Source organism: Parus major, chromosome 2 (genome assembly GCF_001522545.3).
Source record: "Parus major isolate Abel chromosome 2, Parus_major1.1, whole genome shotgun sequence".
In the NCBI taxonomy this organism is placed as follows: domain Eukaryota; kingdom Metazoa; phylum Chordata; class Aves; order Passeriformes; family Paridae; genus Parus; species Parus major.
In genome coordinates this window covers 54852762-54871775 of record NC_031769.1, presented here as the reverse complement: position 1 = coordinate 54871775, position 19014 = coordinate 54852762, and the positions used below count along the sequence as shown (strand labels likewise).

Below are 19014 nucleotides of genomic sequence, written 5' to 3'. Positions count from 1 at the left end.
CCATGTAGCACTGATTTATGGGCATAGATGTTACACTGTTTTCAGTGGCTTGCCCTGGTAGCTGTAAAATAACATGTTCTGTAAGACTTAGTAGCCTTTTCATATGTGGGGTGGGGGGTAATCTGTACTGTCTAAAAGTTGGGCCTTCATGTGACCTATGTAAAGGACACAAAATCACTTTTCTTGAATTAAAAGTTTGATGTCTGCAGTGCAGTTCACACAAAAATTACTCAATAGACTGCCTTAGCTACTGCTTGCTTTAAACAATCTGAGAAAATACTTGTCTTCTGGTGCCATCTGGTGGCTTTAGGAGAGAGCGAGAGAGAGAGAGAGAGAGAGCGAGAGAGAGAGAGAGGCAGTCTGAGAATTGCCATTAAAATCTCATATTTCCCTGAAAGTTCTTATTTTAAACAATTGTTGTCCTAACATTTGATGTATTTATCCAAATACAAGTGGCAGGAAACCATATATAAAAGAATTGCATACAGCTGGATCTTAGGAAATATTAGCAAGAAAAGTACTCCATTTGGGCTTTAGCATGGTAGAAATCGTTGCAGGCAGCTATTTCACAACTTCCAGTGAGAGGTGTGAGCTTGGGTCCAGGTTGTGATGTACTTGGGTTCGTATGTGCGTGTACTTATGCAAAAGTTAGCAGGAGTGGTACCTTAGAGCATGATCTCTTGTATATGCTTCAGCTTCTTATTTAAGTATCCCTCCAATTGCTGCACTTTGCATCTGCCAGAGTGATTCCCTGTAATCCTATTGCATAACTTAATGAGACATACAGAATTAGAATGTTCTGATTTGGAAGGGGCCCACAAGGATCATCAAGTCCAGCTCTTAGGTGAATTGTCCATAAATGAATTGAACCTGCAACATTGACATTATTAGCACCATGCTCCAACCAACCAGTATGGAGCATGTCTTTCTGTGCAGACTTTCTACACGTAATTGGGTTTTTCTTTGGTGCTGAAAGACATCTCATAACATCTCCTATGCATTTAGATATTCCAAAATGCCTCCTTAGTTGCAGAACCTGAGGTTACCAATCACACAAGTTTTACAATCAGCAGCACTTGTGGTATAATGCAGTTTGCACAAGTGGGACTAAAACACAGCATCTCTAGACCCCTTTGGAAAGCTGTGTAGTTCCACATGGAGCCAGGCAAAGGGTCACAACCTTGGGGATGTTTGATAATTTTCACTGACTACCTGCTTTTTTTTTGGAGGGAAGGAGTCTATGACAAGATTGGTGGATCTTGATATCAGTGAGGTGACCTGGTTTCTTTATCAATTTTCTGAAGTGTTGTCACCAGTGCTGTAGACTTGGGTCCTGAAATACTTGAATTTTTTTATCTTTAAAAGGTAGATAATGATACTTACTGTTCTTTGGAGAAACTTGATGAAAGGCCTCCTTATTATTAAAATTTAATAGGAATTCTGTAATATGCAAGATGCTCAATGTATATATACTATGTCAAAATGTTTGATTTTATTTGCTTTGGTTTTGTGATAGGTGTGTATTTTTCATTGTCCTTAAATCCAAACAGAGTAAGGGATAATGAAGAAAAAATAACTTCCATGTCTGCACACAGCACTGTGTCACAGAAATATTTATTGTTGCACTTCTTCATAGTTGCTGTTATATGAAAGAGGCTGGATGAATAGATGGAAGCCTTCGGTTTTACATGAAGGGGAAGGAAATATCAGAAATGTAAAATGGAGAGGGCACTTAATTGCTTGGGCTAATAATATGGTAAGTATTTTTCACCTCCATTAAATGAACAAAAATATTTCTGTGTTAACTGAAATTTTTCAATGCTAATTGCCAGAATATTCAGCTAAAAAACTGTGCATTTGTAGAAGTGAGTATAAAAGGTATTGAAAGATAGTGGTTTATATGTCATTTCTTTGTAGAAAATTCTTCTGTTGTTTCCTTCTGGTTAGTCAGGGTTCTCCAATGTGATTGCCACTTCTGAAAGAATTAGGAAAGTAGCTCTACATACCACTGTGGCTGTCACTAATGTACACTATTATTAATTAGGATTTTGATTAGTGCAGTTTATTGAAGCAAACTGAGGAAGGAATGCCAATATAATTCTTCTCTATATAAGTAATAGAACATCTCCACTCCCACCCCCTGAAAAAAAAATAAACTGTCTGGATTTTTTAATTTGTGGTGAAATGACATTGTCGTACGCACTTTCAATGTTGCAGATTATTAAAACAATACAATAATACTTTCTCATTTTGTTAGGCCACTAGAAAAAAATAGAAGGAGATAAGTCCCTTTTGTTCTAAATGTAGTTTTAAAGGAAACCATTGCATTCATTCAGAGTGTTATATTTCACCTATCACTGTATATCTGATTGATGGGTCAAGCTCTGTGTTTTGAAGCTCAGCAGTGAGGGATATGTTTTTAAGTATGTATCATGTGTAAATTCCAAAGTATTTTTTTATGTGGTGAAAGTACTTCTGAAACACTAGGTTTTTTTTCTTCTATTGTTTTTCCATCCTAAAGGGAGGAATTAATTAACATATTTTAAACCATTGTTCTTTTTTATCTTTCAAAACCAGTTTGATATGAAATTGTTAGAGGTGGACCTTTGTTTGCTTCCCTTTAATAACTCTATTAAAATGAAAGCTTCATTGAGGACTTAATTGACATAACATTAGGTTTTTTGAAGGTTTTATTCTTTTCAGATCCATACAATTAAAATGCTTATTCTAGGTATCTGCTGGGATGGATAGGACGAGAGCTAGAGACGATGTGCCACATCAGAACACAGAATACTAATAAAACATTGAGAGCCATCTGTCAGAGACAAAAAGCCATGGTCAGGGCCTATCTTTCAAAGAAAAATGAAATGACACTTGGCCTCCAGAAGATTAATATATTTGGTTATTGCCCTTTTCCTTCCCCTTTAACTTTTTAAACTCCATTCTCTAGCAAAGTTTTGTGTTACACTTTTGTTTTCCAAATCAGAGAAAATGTTTATAGCCTTGCTTCTTAGTGTGTGTGCATGGCTACCTAGTTTTTATATTTAGGCGAGGTCTAATTCTGCTTTTCAGATGCGTAGGTAACCCATGTTGGCTGCTATTCTCTTCTCCTTCCTCCATGGCTAGTAGTGCAAGTTTTACAGACTGAAACATCTGGAGGACAGATCCTTAGAGGTAGTTTAGTTGGCTGCTGGACTCCAATTTGGACAGGTTTTAGGTCCTTCATGATAGAAAGTTGCGTGTGGAAGTCCTTTCAGTTCATGATGTAAATGTCATGCCTGCTAGAGGAGAAGCCACTGCTCAAGCATTCTCACACCATTCAAGGAGTCACATACACACTACCCCAGGTTTTAACTTCAAGGACTGGGATCCTTTTACAATGGGCAGCTCCAAAGAGCCAACAGAAGTCTTTTTGACTCCTTTCTCACTTCTTGTGCACCTGTTGACAGGCAGAGCATAGGAAATTACATAGCAACAACTAAAACATCAGTGAGTCATTAAAATTATTCTTACAGTAAATCTATAACTCCGCACTGTACCAGCTACTAAGAAGAAAATGAATTAATAATTAATTACTAGCCAAAACCATGTCTAGGTATAAGTTCACAGCTTACAGCCTAAGACTTCAAAAAAATCCAGCAACTCATGCTAAGCAAACAGCACACTATATCACATGATATTATAACTCTAAATAACTTACTCTTACGTAAAACTTATTATATTAAACAACTGTCTCTCAACACTTAAAACCAAATAGATCCTATACTGTTAGTTTGAAAGCCACTTTAAACAGGAGCTGGTGTATCCCATATAAGATTTGCTGCCATGTAGAAAAACAGAAGGTGTGATATAAGTCACTGAAAATCCTCCTTGGAGACAAAGTAGTAAGATTTATAAAAAGCAACTTTATTAAGGTGCAATTCAAGCAAGGTTAAGAATTTGATCATATGAGCTTAGAAAACACAAAGGATTAGATCCTTGTTTATGTTACCTAGAGATCTGGGATCTGTGCATTGCAGATGTTGTGTGTAAGTTGTTTGTTTTTGAAACCTTGATGTCTGCTAGCTGATGAGGTGCCAGTAGAAGTGTGTTCCATGCTCACAGTTCTTCAGTGACAAAGATTACTGAAAAGAAATCCCGTCACCCACCCCCATACAACTTTCTGTTCCTTGTGATTAAAAAAAAAACCTGCAAAACCTGGCCTAGACCATGACCCCCCAAGACTTTTAAACAGTTGTATCTGTCTATTTGTACAGCTGGGGACATAGAAACTCACAATGGGGGGAACAGAAATAGGCATGTAAATCTTTTAAATCAGTTTGGCTACTAGAAATACCGAACCTGGCATGGCATGATGGATGCTGACCTTTCAAGGTCTTTTTCATCCCCTTTTCTGTGATTTGAAGACTCACTCTCCAAACAAAAAAGTCCCTACTAAAATATTTTATTTTAGAGACTTCTGTTTTAAATTACCAAGAACAAGTCATTACTTAACATGAAATTAATCTCCATTTTGCTATTGGAAAGGTTATAGCTTACCTTGTCTAAACAGCACAGAAAAATATAATTATTGGTTCTTTTTTTCCTCTGTCTCTTGAACAACTTTAATCTTCCTGGTTTTTAACTTCTTGTTCTATTACTTTAGAGATTTCCTGAGGAGGGAGTGAAAAATCACAGCATAGAAAACCAAGCATTGTTTAAATATGCTTGCTTTTCTGTTTAAATATAAGAGTAGAAATGCATATCTTGAGATTGAATTAATTTATCTTAATAAACTGTTGTTTTTCTTTTTCCAAGGTGGAAATTTCTGTGTCTCTCAGGGACTGTTGTGAAAAAGCTGTGATTCTTTTTATTTCTCCAGGAGTAGCACCAGCCCAATAGGCCAAACTGGTTCATGACTGGAATTACTAGTCTGTCACTCATTCACTTATTATGTCTTTTTATTTGGCATGTGAATTTAAAACATCTAAATTACTCTGATCCCTTTACTCCTTTTGTCACCTCCTGGGTTAGATGGGTTTTTGTATCAACAGTTTTTTCTGGTGGCATACTCAGCCCTGCTCTGAAATTTATTCTGTAAACCACTCTGACTGCCTTAGTGTACAAAATGGGCAGTAGGAGTTTGTCATACTGAATAAAGTTCTCTTGTTTTTAAACTTTCAGGGCGTGAAGATACTTGACATGATCTCCAAGCAAAGAATTACTAATGTGCCTCGAGATGACATAAGCCTTCGCCCAGATATGTATCCCTGCAGCCTTTGCTGGAAGGATAATTTAACGCTGATTATTGGCTGGGGAAATTCAGTAAAGGTGCAATTACCTGTCTTTATAATAAATGCTTGCTGTTATCACAGACAAACAGAGGATTTTTTCTGAAAAGTAAAGACAATCGAAAAAAATAGAATTTGGTTTGACCAGCGTTCAGAACTCTCGCTGCCTTAGAAATGTCATTGGACTGACCCTCATGAGGAGGAGGAGTGATAGGCACCCAGCAGCCAGACAGATCTCTGTGTGAGAGCATGCAGTGAATGTAATCCTCAGGGACATTTCATTCCTCTGTGCCTTGGAGAGATCTCGTCTCTTGAAAGCTTTTAGTGTACTGTTGAATTCATTTCTTTTGATTAGCATTAAGGAAGAACAACTTACCATGAGGTATTTTTGGAGGGGATTGGTTTGGGGCCTGAGGAGGTTGCAGCTACTAAAACAGCCGCATGATTTTGTGAAAAAAAAAAAAAGAAAAAAAAAAAGGGTGTGTGGAAGGACAGACTGCTTAGGGTTTTGTTATCTTTCAACAGGAAACTGGCATTTCAAACTTGTGTGGTGCAGACTGATTATAATTTGCTCAGACCGGCACCTGACATGAGTTTGTTACAAGCCTGTTAGCTGTTTCCTAATAACAGACTACTGCATCACTGCACAGTGGGAAATTAAAAGTGCCTGATAGAAATAGATGGAAAGGGAGGGTAAAGTGAGTTAGGTGACATGTAAAAAGCTTTTGGAGCATTAAGCTTAGAGTTTTATAAATGAGGAGATTTGTCCTAAGGTTGGCATCTGTCTTCCCCTTTCTATTTGTGTGTGCTTCACAACATTTGGTTATTTGCATTTCTTTGTATGTACATACTCCTCTCCTGTAACTGGCAGGAGCAATAGCAAACTTACTGAATAAGAATCAGGTGCCTTGTAAGGTAATGAGATGCAAAGTATAAGAAGACACCAAAACCAAATTCATATATAAATGCTTCTGTGAAGAAACCATAGTGGGCACATATTTTCACATTTCTCTTACGTGGTCCTTTTCTCTCCCAGCATATTTATAAGGCTGTGAGCTATAGCCACGACTTTTCTGTGTGGTTTTCTTTACTGAGGCACCATTACTGTTTCACAACTTGTGTTTTTCAAAATAAAGAAATCCATGTCTGAGAATTCCCAGAAATTCCTTTTCTTATTGAGGCAAAGCTAGTATCATCTTAGGAACTACAGTTTCCTTATTGCAACAATTCAAATTTCTGTTTCCTAGATCTGCTCAGTAAAAGAACGTCATGCCAGTGAAATGCGTGACCTACCGAACCGCTACGTGGAAATAGGTATGGTTGTATGAGTGCACCCCTTTTCAAAAAGCTCTAAAGGTCTTTCACATCCTAGCCAGAACTAAACTGTTATACTTTGAAGGCAACATGTAGTTGTAACACAAACGCCAGCATTTTTAGCTGCTGAAGTTGTCATAATGCCCTCGTGCATACGTGTGAGGGTTTTTTTTATAGAGAGCCTTAAGTTCTGTGATCATCTAAAATGAGACATACTTGTGTGAACAATGGATACCTTAACTTTCCCTTCACACAGATTCCTTTAGAGAACTTGAGTTTTCATCTTGGTTAAATGATTGATGGTCAGTGTAGTAGTAAAGAGAAAACAGATATTACTTTATTTGATTACATGTTGTTTGACTACGCTACTCATAACATTTTTCTCTTCCCCCCCCATAAAATCTCTGGTGTAGTGCTAGGAAACTGATTTTAATTTATTTTTGTTTTCTTTCTTGGCTTCTGAATTTTTTATTTTCATTTGCTTTCTTATTTTTCTATCTAATCTGATATGAATAAATTTTTATTATTGCTGATTAGTGGAAAAGTTCTTGACAAAATGTGTGTATTAAGTAAAGCAGAGTTCAAATAAAATTTGTAAGGGAAGTGGGGATGTAAACAAAAAGTCACAGCTGTCCCCAGAAGTATCTAGTGGAGAAAGGAAGTATCTAGGAATAGATAGTACCAGGAAAATAAACAATCCCTCTTACTCTGCAAACCAGAGTGGGCAACAGTGTGTAAGCTTTGGTGCTTCCTTGATTGTAGTAACATGAGATTGTAGATAGGGTGTTCAAGCAAGATCCTGAATCATGTCAGTTTGGAATGGTGCATGGCATAGGAGTGTATGTATGCTCTGTTTTCTGATTTCAGGGAAGGACTGTTCTAAAATAGCTTCTGAAAATCAACTAGGAGACTTGTTAAGATCTGCAGGAAATCTGGACAATGAGATTGGTGGTGTGCCTGAGAATTAACTGAGACCTGAATGCTATTGGTTGTTTAGGATTACACAGTCCAAATAGACTATTTAACTGCAGAATCCTAGGCTATTTGCAATAATTTTATCAAGGAAGAGTTTTGTCATGAATTTTAGCCTCAGATTTTGTATATAATATTTTCTGTACTGTTAAATAGCTTTTAGAAAATATCTAAATGGGTTTGGTCACATACTGACAAGTGAACAGAGGTAACTTCTATTTCAGCTGTAATGTCTTTATATGGATGGTATTAGTCTTAGGTGACTGTCTATTGGAACTTGATTTTAAAAACATAAAAAGCTGTCATTGGGCTATTTAGGTGCAGATATGAAGGATAAAGATTTTTGTGGAAGTAACTTTTTCATCTTAAAATTTCTGGCCTGTGGTTTTCTCTGTATTCTAGAAAACAGGCTTTTATCTCACTTAACCTGTTAATGATGTGCTTGAGATTTTATTTTCTGGTTTCAGGTCAAAGCACTGAAATTGCTCTGCCAAATGCTGTCCACAATACTTTAGAACTTGGGAGGATTGGGAGGGAAAAGAGAGAAAGACATTGTTTGTTTTAGTCTCAGTATAAATTAACAGTCTTTCATATAGTCACATAGAAGGTCTTCTTGACTTCAGTACATAATGCCATAACATCTATTTCAATTTTATTTCAGCATTCCTCTTCAAAGGAATAGCTGGAAGGTCTGATTTTATGTAAGACCTGCAACCGGTATAGTTTTTTTGCAAGACCACTAATATCCAAAGTGGATGCATAAGTTGATGTACTTGCATAAAGTAAAGAATTATACAAGGCAAGAATATCATCCTTTAATTGAAGGATAATTGAGTATCCTTCAGATATTTTGACTCAAAGTATTTTGTCAACAGATTTACAAAAAATGAAGCCCTTAACACAGTATTACTTTTGTCATGTTAAGTGGGATGGTCTTTTTAAATTTTTTTCTCCCTGCTTTTACAATTTTTCACCTGGAAAGAAAACCAAAAGTGGAGCAGGAAACTTCATGGTTGCATCTTTGGTCAGCACAGTAATACGTATGGAGTCTATGATAAAACAGTTTTTTGTCATGTGCCAACAGTTTTGGGCTTTTGCTGTTTTAGAGCCATTCTGAGGTCCCCTAAGTTCCATGGTGGTATCATCACTAATGTGATGGCATTAGTAGATAATAAATGTTTCTTCAGTACTTTGCAGTACAGTGAATAAGGAAACAGTATTTCCTTCATTGCAAGTTAGGTGCATTAGGATCCTGTTTAACAATGAACCTCCTCATCTTCTGTTTCTGTCCCAAGAATTAGCTATATTTATTCTAAGGTGGGAAATAATTACAGTATCTGCTGTGATGCTAAACCCCTTCTTGTGAGAAAGTTACACCACTGAACTGTTCTAGCTGTTTTACCTTAATGCTGTGATTACCTGTAAGAGAAAATAGATGAATTATACAGGTCTCATGCCCTGAGATCCATGTGGCATTGCTAATTTTATTTACATCTTCCAGTATATTAGTAGTTCTTTTCTTCAGTAATCTTGCCATTGTTTTTGCTACAGTTCATTACCTCTGTGAGTCTTCATTCAGTGTCAGAGATAAACTCCAAGTGAGTGTTTCTATTTAGGTTTAAATGTATGTTAGCTGAGCAGATCCTATCAGTTTAGCTCTGTTAGCTACTGCTGTGAAACAGTGTATTGATTAGAAAGTATTGGTATTGAATTACAGGCTTAACGTGGACTAAATGCCATTGTGATCTTTCTTAAAGAGTGCTTGACCTCTGTGCTCACTCCTGAAGCATGTACAAAAGATATAATGCTGCACAGCATCTGGTCTGAACAGGGAATCCTTCCTCAACTGGAACCCATGAGAAGGCTGGTTGCTAAATAACTAATTAGATTTTTCAGTTAATATAATGCCTTTTCAGAGGAAAATAGCTAATCTAGTCTTCCTTGGCCTTGTCAGGATTGTATATACTTTTATGGAGAAGTACCTTATCTCTTCCTCAGGTATACAGCTCGTTAATGATAGCAGAAAATAGAGATTAACACCGGAAGTATGTAAAAGACTTCAAGCTGATTATAGAATTTTTATTCAATTAATTTTTGTCCAGATTTTATCTGAGGAATCTCAGCTTAATTCTGGGTCCAAGCCAGGCACCAATGCCTCTTGAATACTTGTCTCCCTTTGCATTCTACCAAATTTCCCGTAAACCAGATTTGGTTTAAAAATTACACGTTTCAACAACAAACACAAACAAATATGTTTGTAACAACACATCTGTGTTTTACAAAGGAGTAGCTTCACACCTGCATAGCAAGTTAGGATCATGCATTGAGATTGCACATTTCAATCTGAATACATGGGAATATTTATTTTCTTGTTTGTAAAGTGAAATTAATGGGATCTAGTATACCAACATAATTTTCTTTATATAGATGTAATGTAAGGTTTAATTGATGAATATGATGATCAGGAAGTTTACTTCATAAGGTGATTTATGCATTTTATTTAAGCAAGTCTGCTATACTCAGAGAAGCCAAAAACAAAAGAAAAAACCCAAATCTTGTTACATAGTTGATTCTACTTAGACTTTGGTTCATTTGTTTTGCCACAAGCTAAACCTATAGTTTATAAATTTCTTCACAAAATGATTCAAAATGCCTCAAGATTTTGACTTCTTTGTCATCAAATCTCAGAGCTGCTAAGCCCCAGAGTTCTTCAAGACTGAATATTTTCCCTGTTGATTAACAATGTTTTCTTGATTCAGTGGGAAAAAAAGAGTTTTTTAGAAAATCAGCTTTGAAGCTTAACTGATACTTACTTTTCTTGTCCTCTGTAACTGAAATCACATACTGTCAAAAAAAAAAGGTTATATTTTACATCAAGTGCAACTCCATGCACAAGATAATAGCTAATCATAGCATACAATTTGTATTCTGTTTTGGTTTGCATAAATTACCTAGCACATAAAACCATATGCAAAATTTGTATTCCTTGTTTTAGGTCACAGTGCAGCATACTCTTAAGTGTTCTCAAGGTGGTATCTCCACCACTTGTGCTTTTAGTTTAAATCCAAGGTAGAACCTTCTGACTGTAACCAAAGTTTTACTTCTTAAAATATGCTGTGGTAAAGCAGGGACTGCTTTTAGAGGTTTGACTAAACAAAATAGGCTCATTTTAGTTTCAGTTTTAGTATCACATTATGTGTGGATCTTTAAATCCCAGAGAGAGTGACTTTATACAGTTTAGGTAAATAATGTAGCATACATTGTTTCATTTCTGTAGTTTGGTGTATTTTGTACATTTCATTTAATGAGCAGCAAAAAAGATTTACAGGTTTCTTCATTTTGCCTCCTGGTAATTTGTTTGACATCTGTACATAGATGCTGAACATGGAGTAGATCCACTGTCAGCCTCTCTTCTGTCTTCTCTTATGACAGGCATAAACATGTATGACACATGGCCATACCTCAGTCATTTCCATTTACTTCAATACCACGTTTGTTTTAATTATTTTGGGTGCTTTTTAAATTAGCAACATTTCTCCATTGCCTTTATGCTGGATTTCTTTTCCTCCTTGATCACAACACAGTGTACAGAGAGTAAGTCAAATTAACCTATTATTGTTCTGTGCAGCTATAACTTACATCTTCTTTTTTCAGTAAGACTTTTTTGATTAGCAGCATCAAAGGTTTTTATCAGGTCAAGAAGCACTGTCTATGCCAGTTATTCTTTGTTCAAGGCTGTAGCAGCAGAGCTGGAGCATTGTGTTTCAACAACGCCTCTTGAGAAAGATGAGCTGAGAGAAAGCTGATAGTGAAACCAAGGAAACTAAACTCTATTCAGAAACAAAACCTGAAGTGATGATTTTTATTTGTTTATTTTTGTTTCAAAGATCAATACTTCTGCTAGATCTGAAACACATCATTACATTGGGCATTACAAGCACTTTCACTGGCAAAGGGACTAAAGTTCTAGTGTAAGAAAAGAAACACACATGGATTTTAAAGCCGTCTCTATAATCATTATAAATGATAATTCACCCCGTGCTATTTTCCTCTTCAAATACAAACTACAGTATTTTACATGCCTTTAAGAGCCTTCTCTTGGCCCTTCTATAAAGCTGAATTTAAAGTTTCTTTGATAGTATTATGGATTTCACTTAAGGGGTTTTTTTATATTTTTCCTCCTGCCTTCCATATTATTTTAAAATGCCAAATACTAAATTATAAACTGGAAATAAAATATGTAGTTGGTTTTGAACTGATTTGTTTAAAATCATCACTAAGAGCAACACATGACACAGTCAAAGTAATCTCATCATTTTTGTAGGTTAGAACAAGATAATTATGTACGTGGTTACAAATGTGAACCTCTTTGTCAATAGATTGAGTGCTCTACTCTTGTGTTGTAGCATGGTCCTTCAATGATGCCAAAGTGTCAGCAGTCATTAAAAGAAAAACAGTGCTTGCTTATTCATTGAGAGACAGGTGTCAAATATATACTCTGTTTCATTGTATTTTTCTCCCTTTGTGGGAGGACAATTACTTCTCCTGTTCCTTCTTATTATCTTAAGCTAAAGAAAATTAGCTTTATTTTTAATGTCATGATGCTGTATTTTCTGTTAGCCTTGCTAAAATAATTAGTAAATTTTAGTAAATATATGTATATTAGTAGTGTAATATGCTAAACAGTAAGGAAGGAAACTTTTTGTTACCTACTTACGCTTAGATTCTCCTAAAACCATGTTTTGGGAGATAATAATGAAGTATCTGATGCTTTTTTAAAAGTTTGTAGTTACAAGGCTTGCTAATGTAAACACTTGGATGGTTCTTGTTTTGGTCCCCATAAGAGAGGAGCTCTCAAAAAAGAGGTGCATTGTGAATCCACCAGAATAAAAATAAATAGCTGTTTCTGTGGCAGACATCTCATTTAATAAGTCTTTTTCTAAATACAGTTCAGCACTCTGTTTCTCTTTCTTGAAACAATCTCATGTAACTGTCTTGATTTCAAGACCAATTTTAGAAAATTATGTTCTCAGTTTTACGAAGAAGAAAAGATACTATGAATGGTATTTTCTTTGTAATAAGTGTATCTTTAAATTATTCTGTGATGTTTAAAGTGATGATAAATAATGATCTTTGTGTTTTTCCATATGCCAATAGATGTAGCAAGTGTGGGTCTCTTATGGCCACATGAACTCGCTGTGAATATGCAAACAAATGAAGTTGTACTACTTATTGCATTTTATTGAGTTTGACTTTTGTTTTGCTTCCTTTTTTAATGTGATTATTGAAAATCAGACTGCACCTTCATTTCAAATGTTTCATCTCTAACACATCCTGGAGCACAAACATTTCTTTTTGCAAGCTTTAATGTAATATAATCTGCTAATGTAGATTTTCATCTGATCCAACTGGGAAATCTCTGGGTTTGTTATATGTGTTGAGTCTTCAGTTTTCTGAAGGGGTACTGTATGCTGTTGATTGTCTCTGAAAATCAGTTTTCACCTGAGTTTTTCTCAGGTGTTAGTTCATACACATTCATGTTTTTAAGTCTATTTTCCTTTCCTGTATTTCAGTTTTCCAATTTGAGACCGAATTCTACATCAGTGGACTTGCACCTATCTGTGACCAGCTTGTTATACTTTCATATGTGAAGGAGATCTCCGAAAAAACGGTAGTTTTTTTAATCTCAGAGTTTCTTCACATTAATTTGGCCTGTGAGCTGGGCCTTAAACTAGTCATACAAATATGATTATCTGAGAAAAAAATTTTAGTCTGCTGGTAGTGAATAGTGCTTGAAATGTCTCTGATCCATAAAACAAGGTCAGTGGAGGTGATGTTGAAGACTAATGTGCTTACCTTTCAGAAATCATGTTTGGGTTCCTTTTTTTCTTGCAGAACGCAGAGAGGGTCTCTAGCTAGCTCTTCTTGCTCCTTTTTCCTTCCTTTCTTACCCTCCCTGCCTTTTTCTCTCCTATTCTCTCTTTCTTCCTGATGTTTCTGCACCAGAAGAAATAAAGAATCTTGTTTAGCCATAAGAGGAGCTTGCTGACACTGCATCTCAAAAGAAATGAGAGTAGTGAAGTTGATCAACTCAAGCAATAAAAGTCACTGTGGGGTGGAATGAATGATTGTGAGCGAGTGGCATCATTGTCTCCCTTTCTTCTAAGATCTTTAGTTATGTACATCCAGATCCATGTGTGGATAGGTAGAAATTAGAATTCATGTCAGCTGTTTTTACTGTGCATGGACAGACGTCGTGTCTGTCTCCGACATTGATTTCATATTGCCAAATAAAAGGCAAGGCAGTGGAGGAAATCCTTGAAGCTGCAGTGTGAGAACAGCAGATGCTCTTGATCATCTCTTTGATAAGCATGTCTGTGTTAGACAACCATCACCATAGTAACCTTAAGAAACTGGGTGCACAAGTTGCTAGGCAATGAAATGCTGTAGGTTCGAACAAATGCTTGAGCCTTCTGAAATCAGTGGGGTTAGCTCCTAGTTCTACATCAGGACGCCAGATTATTATTTCTTTATTTATATTAAGGATAATAGCAATGCCACAGCAATGTTTCCCAAAGGAGTGAGCACAGTAGTCCTCCAGTGCAGCAGAGTCAGTGAAAGACAAGAAAGCAAACAAATGTGATAAGGAAGGGGGAGGAAAAGGTGGATTGAAATGCTAGGGAGCAAGGAAATTGGGAAGCCACTGTTAATGAAAAAGTAGTACTGGAAAGGGGTTAGTGTAAACAAGGTAGTGACTGCTAAAGGTTAAAGTAACTTTAATTGCTTTAGGAAAGAAAGATTAAAAGGGAATTTCAGGTGATACAATGGTAATTGAACATCAAAAAAAGGTTTTTCATGTATTTGCTTTTAATTAGCCTTTTAAACAAACTCCAAATGCTGGATTCACTAACTTCTTAATTCTCTGGGTAGCTGTAGAAGGAACAGAAGTACAATCATCCCTGATGCTGCACCTGTGTCCTGTTGTGATGGGGAACTTCTTTGTTAGTGTTTTGCCTCACTTGTCTTGTTAGTGTGGAGTCCAAACTGCCTGAGCTTGCAGGAGAATTGCCGCTCACTACAAATGTCATTTAGTTGCAAGGAACACTGGTCTTCTTATACTTGGTTTCACAGCTTGCAAAGGGCAGCTTCTTACTTATTACAAATTAGATCACAATTGAACTTGCTTTGAAAGTTTTTCTGGTTTGGTTTTTTTTTTTTTCATGGAACAGTTAAATTGAGAAAAGACCCAAGTGGTGCTACTTCCAAATGGGTAGGTTAGAGCTGTTTAAATCCACTTTCTATATGTTCTTGCTCTTTTATTTTTTATTTTGCTATAATTCACAGCCTGAAGTAGCAAATATAGGATTGTCTTGGACCTTGACTTAATTAAAAATGCAGCTAGTTGAAGACAACAATTTCATTTGAACAGAAGGTGAAAATCCATGATGTCATCTTACCATAACTACCTACATTCAACTTGAAAGTTCATTTTACTCTAAGTTCATCAGAGCAGCAACATTTTTGTATTACTATTAGATTCATTTACCCTGCTGCTGCTGGCTGCTTAAAATCAAACACCAGCTTAAAAAAAAAACAAATTAGTGTTAATACCAGAATGTCATTGACTCATGGAGCTCTGTCCTTCAGGGCATGAGCCCAGCTGGCTATGGGTTATAAATTGTTCTGTTGCTTGTTGAATGAAGCAATTGATAGTCGTCTGTGATAGCTCTGAAAACTTCTGTGACCAAGAGCAGAAAAGCAGCGAGCAAGGGGTGGGATTGGACGTATGTCTTGTCTATACCTCCTCCTCCTGACTGATCTCTTCAAGGGAAGCAATCCAAGAGTAACTTTGGATTACTTGGAGTAACTTTCCTTTGAGTTCCAAATGCAATCATTCTGTGCAGTTCAGCTTTGCAGCTTGTATGATTTGCAGCTGAGTACAGAGTACTTCAGTGCAGAGTACTGAATCTTTGTGAATGTTTGCAGCTGTTGAATTTCAGCCTTGTTTGTAGATGACCACCAGTTGGTATTGCTAAGATAAATCATGTAAGAAGCAACTAAGATGCCATTTTTCTAGGAAGTGGAGTGTTGTGCAAGGCCTAGACTCGATATTGTACAACCCCTACCTGAGTCCTGTGAAGAGATCTCTTCTGATGCTCTAACAGTACGAGGATTTCAGGAAAATGAATGTCGTGATTATCATTTAGGTAGGTGTTCTCAATATTGTTTTGTTTTTTTTTCATACCTTGCTTAAAAAAGATTTGGATGTACTTAGCCTTCTTTTTCATTTTGTCATTTTTTTTATCATCTCCTTGAATAGCTGTAACTGCTTATGACACTGAATTGTAGACAGTAACCCACAAGAACCAGTCACATGAAAGAAAACAAATGTGTGTATTTAAACATCATGATTTTTAATGCTATCTAGGACGTTAGACTTACTGGAGAAGCCAGAAACGTATCTCATGTAATGTCCAGTATTGTGGAAGGCAGTATCTTTGATGGAGATTTATTCAACATGTGATCCATAGGAATTCTTTTTACACAAAGGGCTTCAGGAATAATGAAATAAGTGGTACAATGTCTGGAAAAGCTGTTTTTGAGGGAAAGATTGAATAGGTTTCATTTCAACAATAGGAGTTACAATGCTCAACATAAGACGGGCACACTGATATTTAGCTTCTCTGTACTGACAAAGCTGCCAGTTATATTACAGACCTCAAATGGTAAAATGGAATACATAGGAACTGGATTTTGGCAAGTTCCACCTAGAAGATAGGTTTAATTATGTAGCAGAAAGGGACATTAAGCCCTGGCACAATATATGCCATATGTATTAAAGATGGGATAGTTTTCTGATCTATATGTTTTAGCTCAGAAAAATGTATGGCAAAGCTGATGCAGAATTTCTTGGTGAAGATTATGTAGCCTGTGCTATACAGAATCATTTCTTCTGGCTTTTAAAATCCATGAATCTGAATTTTAAGTGTCTCCTCTGGCAGCATGCTTCGAATCATAGGCTTGGAAAACCTCTGTGTACATCTATGCCCTTAAGCCACTAGAAATATATCTCCTCCTGACCTCAAAAACATTGGTGCTGCTATCAGTAGAATTGGGGTTTCTTTATACTTCTTCCAAAGCAGAATACAGCTGTCCACAGCTCTACTTTTATGCTGTATGAATATTCTAGTTTACCTGAAAAATCTAAATGTTTTGCATGGCTTTAAGGCAAGCATTATTTTGTGAATTGCTTATCACTTCAGGAGTGTATTTGTATGCATGCATTGAAACTGATCTGGACCTACAAAGTATTGGTGTTTCTTCATGCTTCTGTCCAAATTATAACTATTCAGAATGGTCATCTTCTGCATTTGATTTTATCTTTTAGTAGTTTTTTCTTTGAGCCTACTCAAAAATAAAGGCTTATGGTATAAGAAAATGCATTATACATACAGCCTTAACTTGCAGCATTGCAAATGCATTGCTGTAATGATGTGCTGTGTCCCCAGGGGTTATGGCATCTATCATTTATGCTTTTGATGGCCTTGACCTTGATGGGAAGGATAAGTTTATTGCAGGCTGTGTATTGTAATAGTCCTCTAAAAGTATAATAATGGGTTCTAAACCATCATAAAGTTTACGCATAGTGGATGAATCAGAATTTGCAATAAGCTCTGGTGATTTTTTGAAAGATATTTTGCCATTTAAACCAGTTTTAATTTGTTGGAGAATACTGCTTCCAAACTAGTGTGTCCTGCAGGAGTAGACTTGCTGTCTTCCTTGCATCCCCCCTTTGTAAATTTCCCCCAAGGGTGTACTAAAAAGCAGAACTTTACTTAAAGAAAATACAGTAATAATAAAACCATGTATGCATTTGCAGAATATTCGGAAGGTGAATCACTTTTTTATATCATCAGCCCAAGAGATGTGGTTGTGGCTAAAGAGCGGGACCAAGATGATCACATTGACTGGCTTCTTGAGAAGAAGAAATACGAAGTAATTTTTATATCATTCTTTCCTTCAGACTTTCCTTGTTTGGAAATTGGAGTAGGATGATGGACTTTGCTAGGTCATTTGAATTGGACGGTTCCTACAGTCATTGACTAAGTGTTTCTAAAGGATGGGAGTTAACTGTCTGTCCCTCCATCTCTTACAGAGTTAGTCAAACTACTGAAATTACTAATCAGAGTTTCACCCAAGTGATGGAGCTGAATTAGATGTTGAAAATGTGGCTCTTGTCATCAGTTACGAAATGTGTTACCTGACGCTGAAAATTATGAAAGCTGGGTTTTGGCTTTAGAATAGCAGAAGAGTTAACCAATGAGCTGTACTTTTAAAAGTAAAATACTATGGGCTTGAACTGTGATTGTGCATGCTGAAAGTAGTGTTGTTCACAAGAAAGCTGATCCAATATTAAAAGACAAGGGTATACAGCTTTCTCAGAAAAAGAAATGGCTCAGCATTTGATTGTGTAAATATTGGTGTTTGAGTATGTATATCTAAACACCTAAAACAATAATAATAAATTTTACATACCATATCAACATACACACAGTGGTCTGAATCCTAATATCCTGCATTTATTGATTTAGAACATTTCTTATGATGCATAAAGTTAACTTGCAAATTCTAATTTATGTTTGTGGTGTGCCCATTATAAGGAAAAAAAAAGGTGGAAAAACCATTCAGCATGTATTACTTTGGCAAATATAATCATGATATTTCTCATGCAGATTTGTTTAAATCCATGTGGATGCTTTTGCATTTGAATAGCAAACTTGTGTGATGAGTGCAGTTTTGCAGTGTATGTAAATCACAGCATTTGGTCTCTGAAGACTCCAGTAATTTGCAAGTGACAGCTGTGTGTGTGCCTTTATAAAATCCATTCAAGTTAGACTGGCGTGTTACAATGTATATTAAAGGTTTCATTTTTATTTGTAAAAGTGCCGGCTTTTTTTTCTGTACATTCGAAAAACGTAGAAGAACAGCAAATGACACTTAAATATAAATCATTCTGACCAAAGAAGATATTTGGGCTGGGGAACTGGAAGGTAGCCTTCCCCCATTCGCCCCTTTTCCTGTTGTATTTTTTCACAGGTTTTGGTAGTGAAGTGGTCTCATTTGAAAATGATCAAATGTGATTGCATTGTGTGTTTTGTTGTAATCTTGTGATTTGATCCTAATATAATAATGTGGAGTGAACCCAGATGGAAACAAAAGTAGTTTTCTCTTTGCTTGACTGCTTTTGTTTGAGTATGAATTCAAAGCTGTTCATCCAACCATGGCATTAAAAATTCTAACTTCCAATGACCTACTCTGAAAAACAGTTGATTAATACAGTTCTAGAGCTTTCTGAAAGTATTTGTATTTGACTCTTTTCTCCTTTTTGAATATAGGAAGCTTTGATGGCAGCTGAGATCAGTCAGAAAACCATAAAAAAGCACAAGATTTTGGTAAG

At 36.1% G+C, this 19014-nt stretch overlaps 1 protein-coding gene across 2 annotated transcripts in view; it reads left to right on the top strand.

The window, feature by feature from the left end:
• The window catches only part of VPS41 (VPS41 subunit of HOPS complex), a 107507-nt gene that overhangs the window by 57340 nt on the left and 31153 nt on the right, over positions 1–19014 (top strand). For both annotated transcript variants that reach the window (XM_015618382.1, XM_015618383.1), the window contains exons 8-14: positions 1637–1756; positions 5164–5310; positions 6518–6584; positions 13130–13227; positions 15634–15763; positions 17437–17552; positions 18953–19009. In XM_015618382.1, the coding sequence (XP_015473868.1) occupies positions 1637–1756; positions 5164–5310; positions 6518–6584; positions 13130–13227; positions 15634–15763; positions 17437–17552; positions 18953–19009 (735 nt within the window). The remainder of the gene's footprint in view (positions 1–1636; positions 1757–5163; positions 5311–6517; positions 6585–13129; positions 13228–15633; positions 15764–17436; positions 17553–18952; positions 19010–19014) is intronic.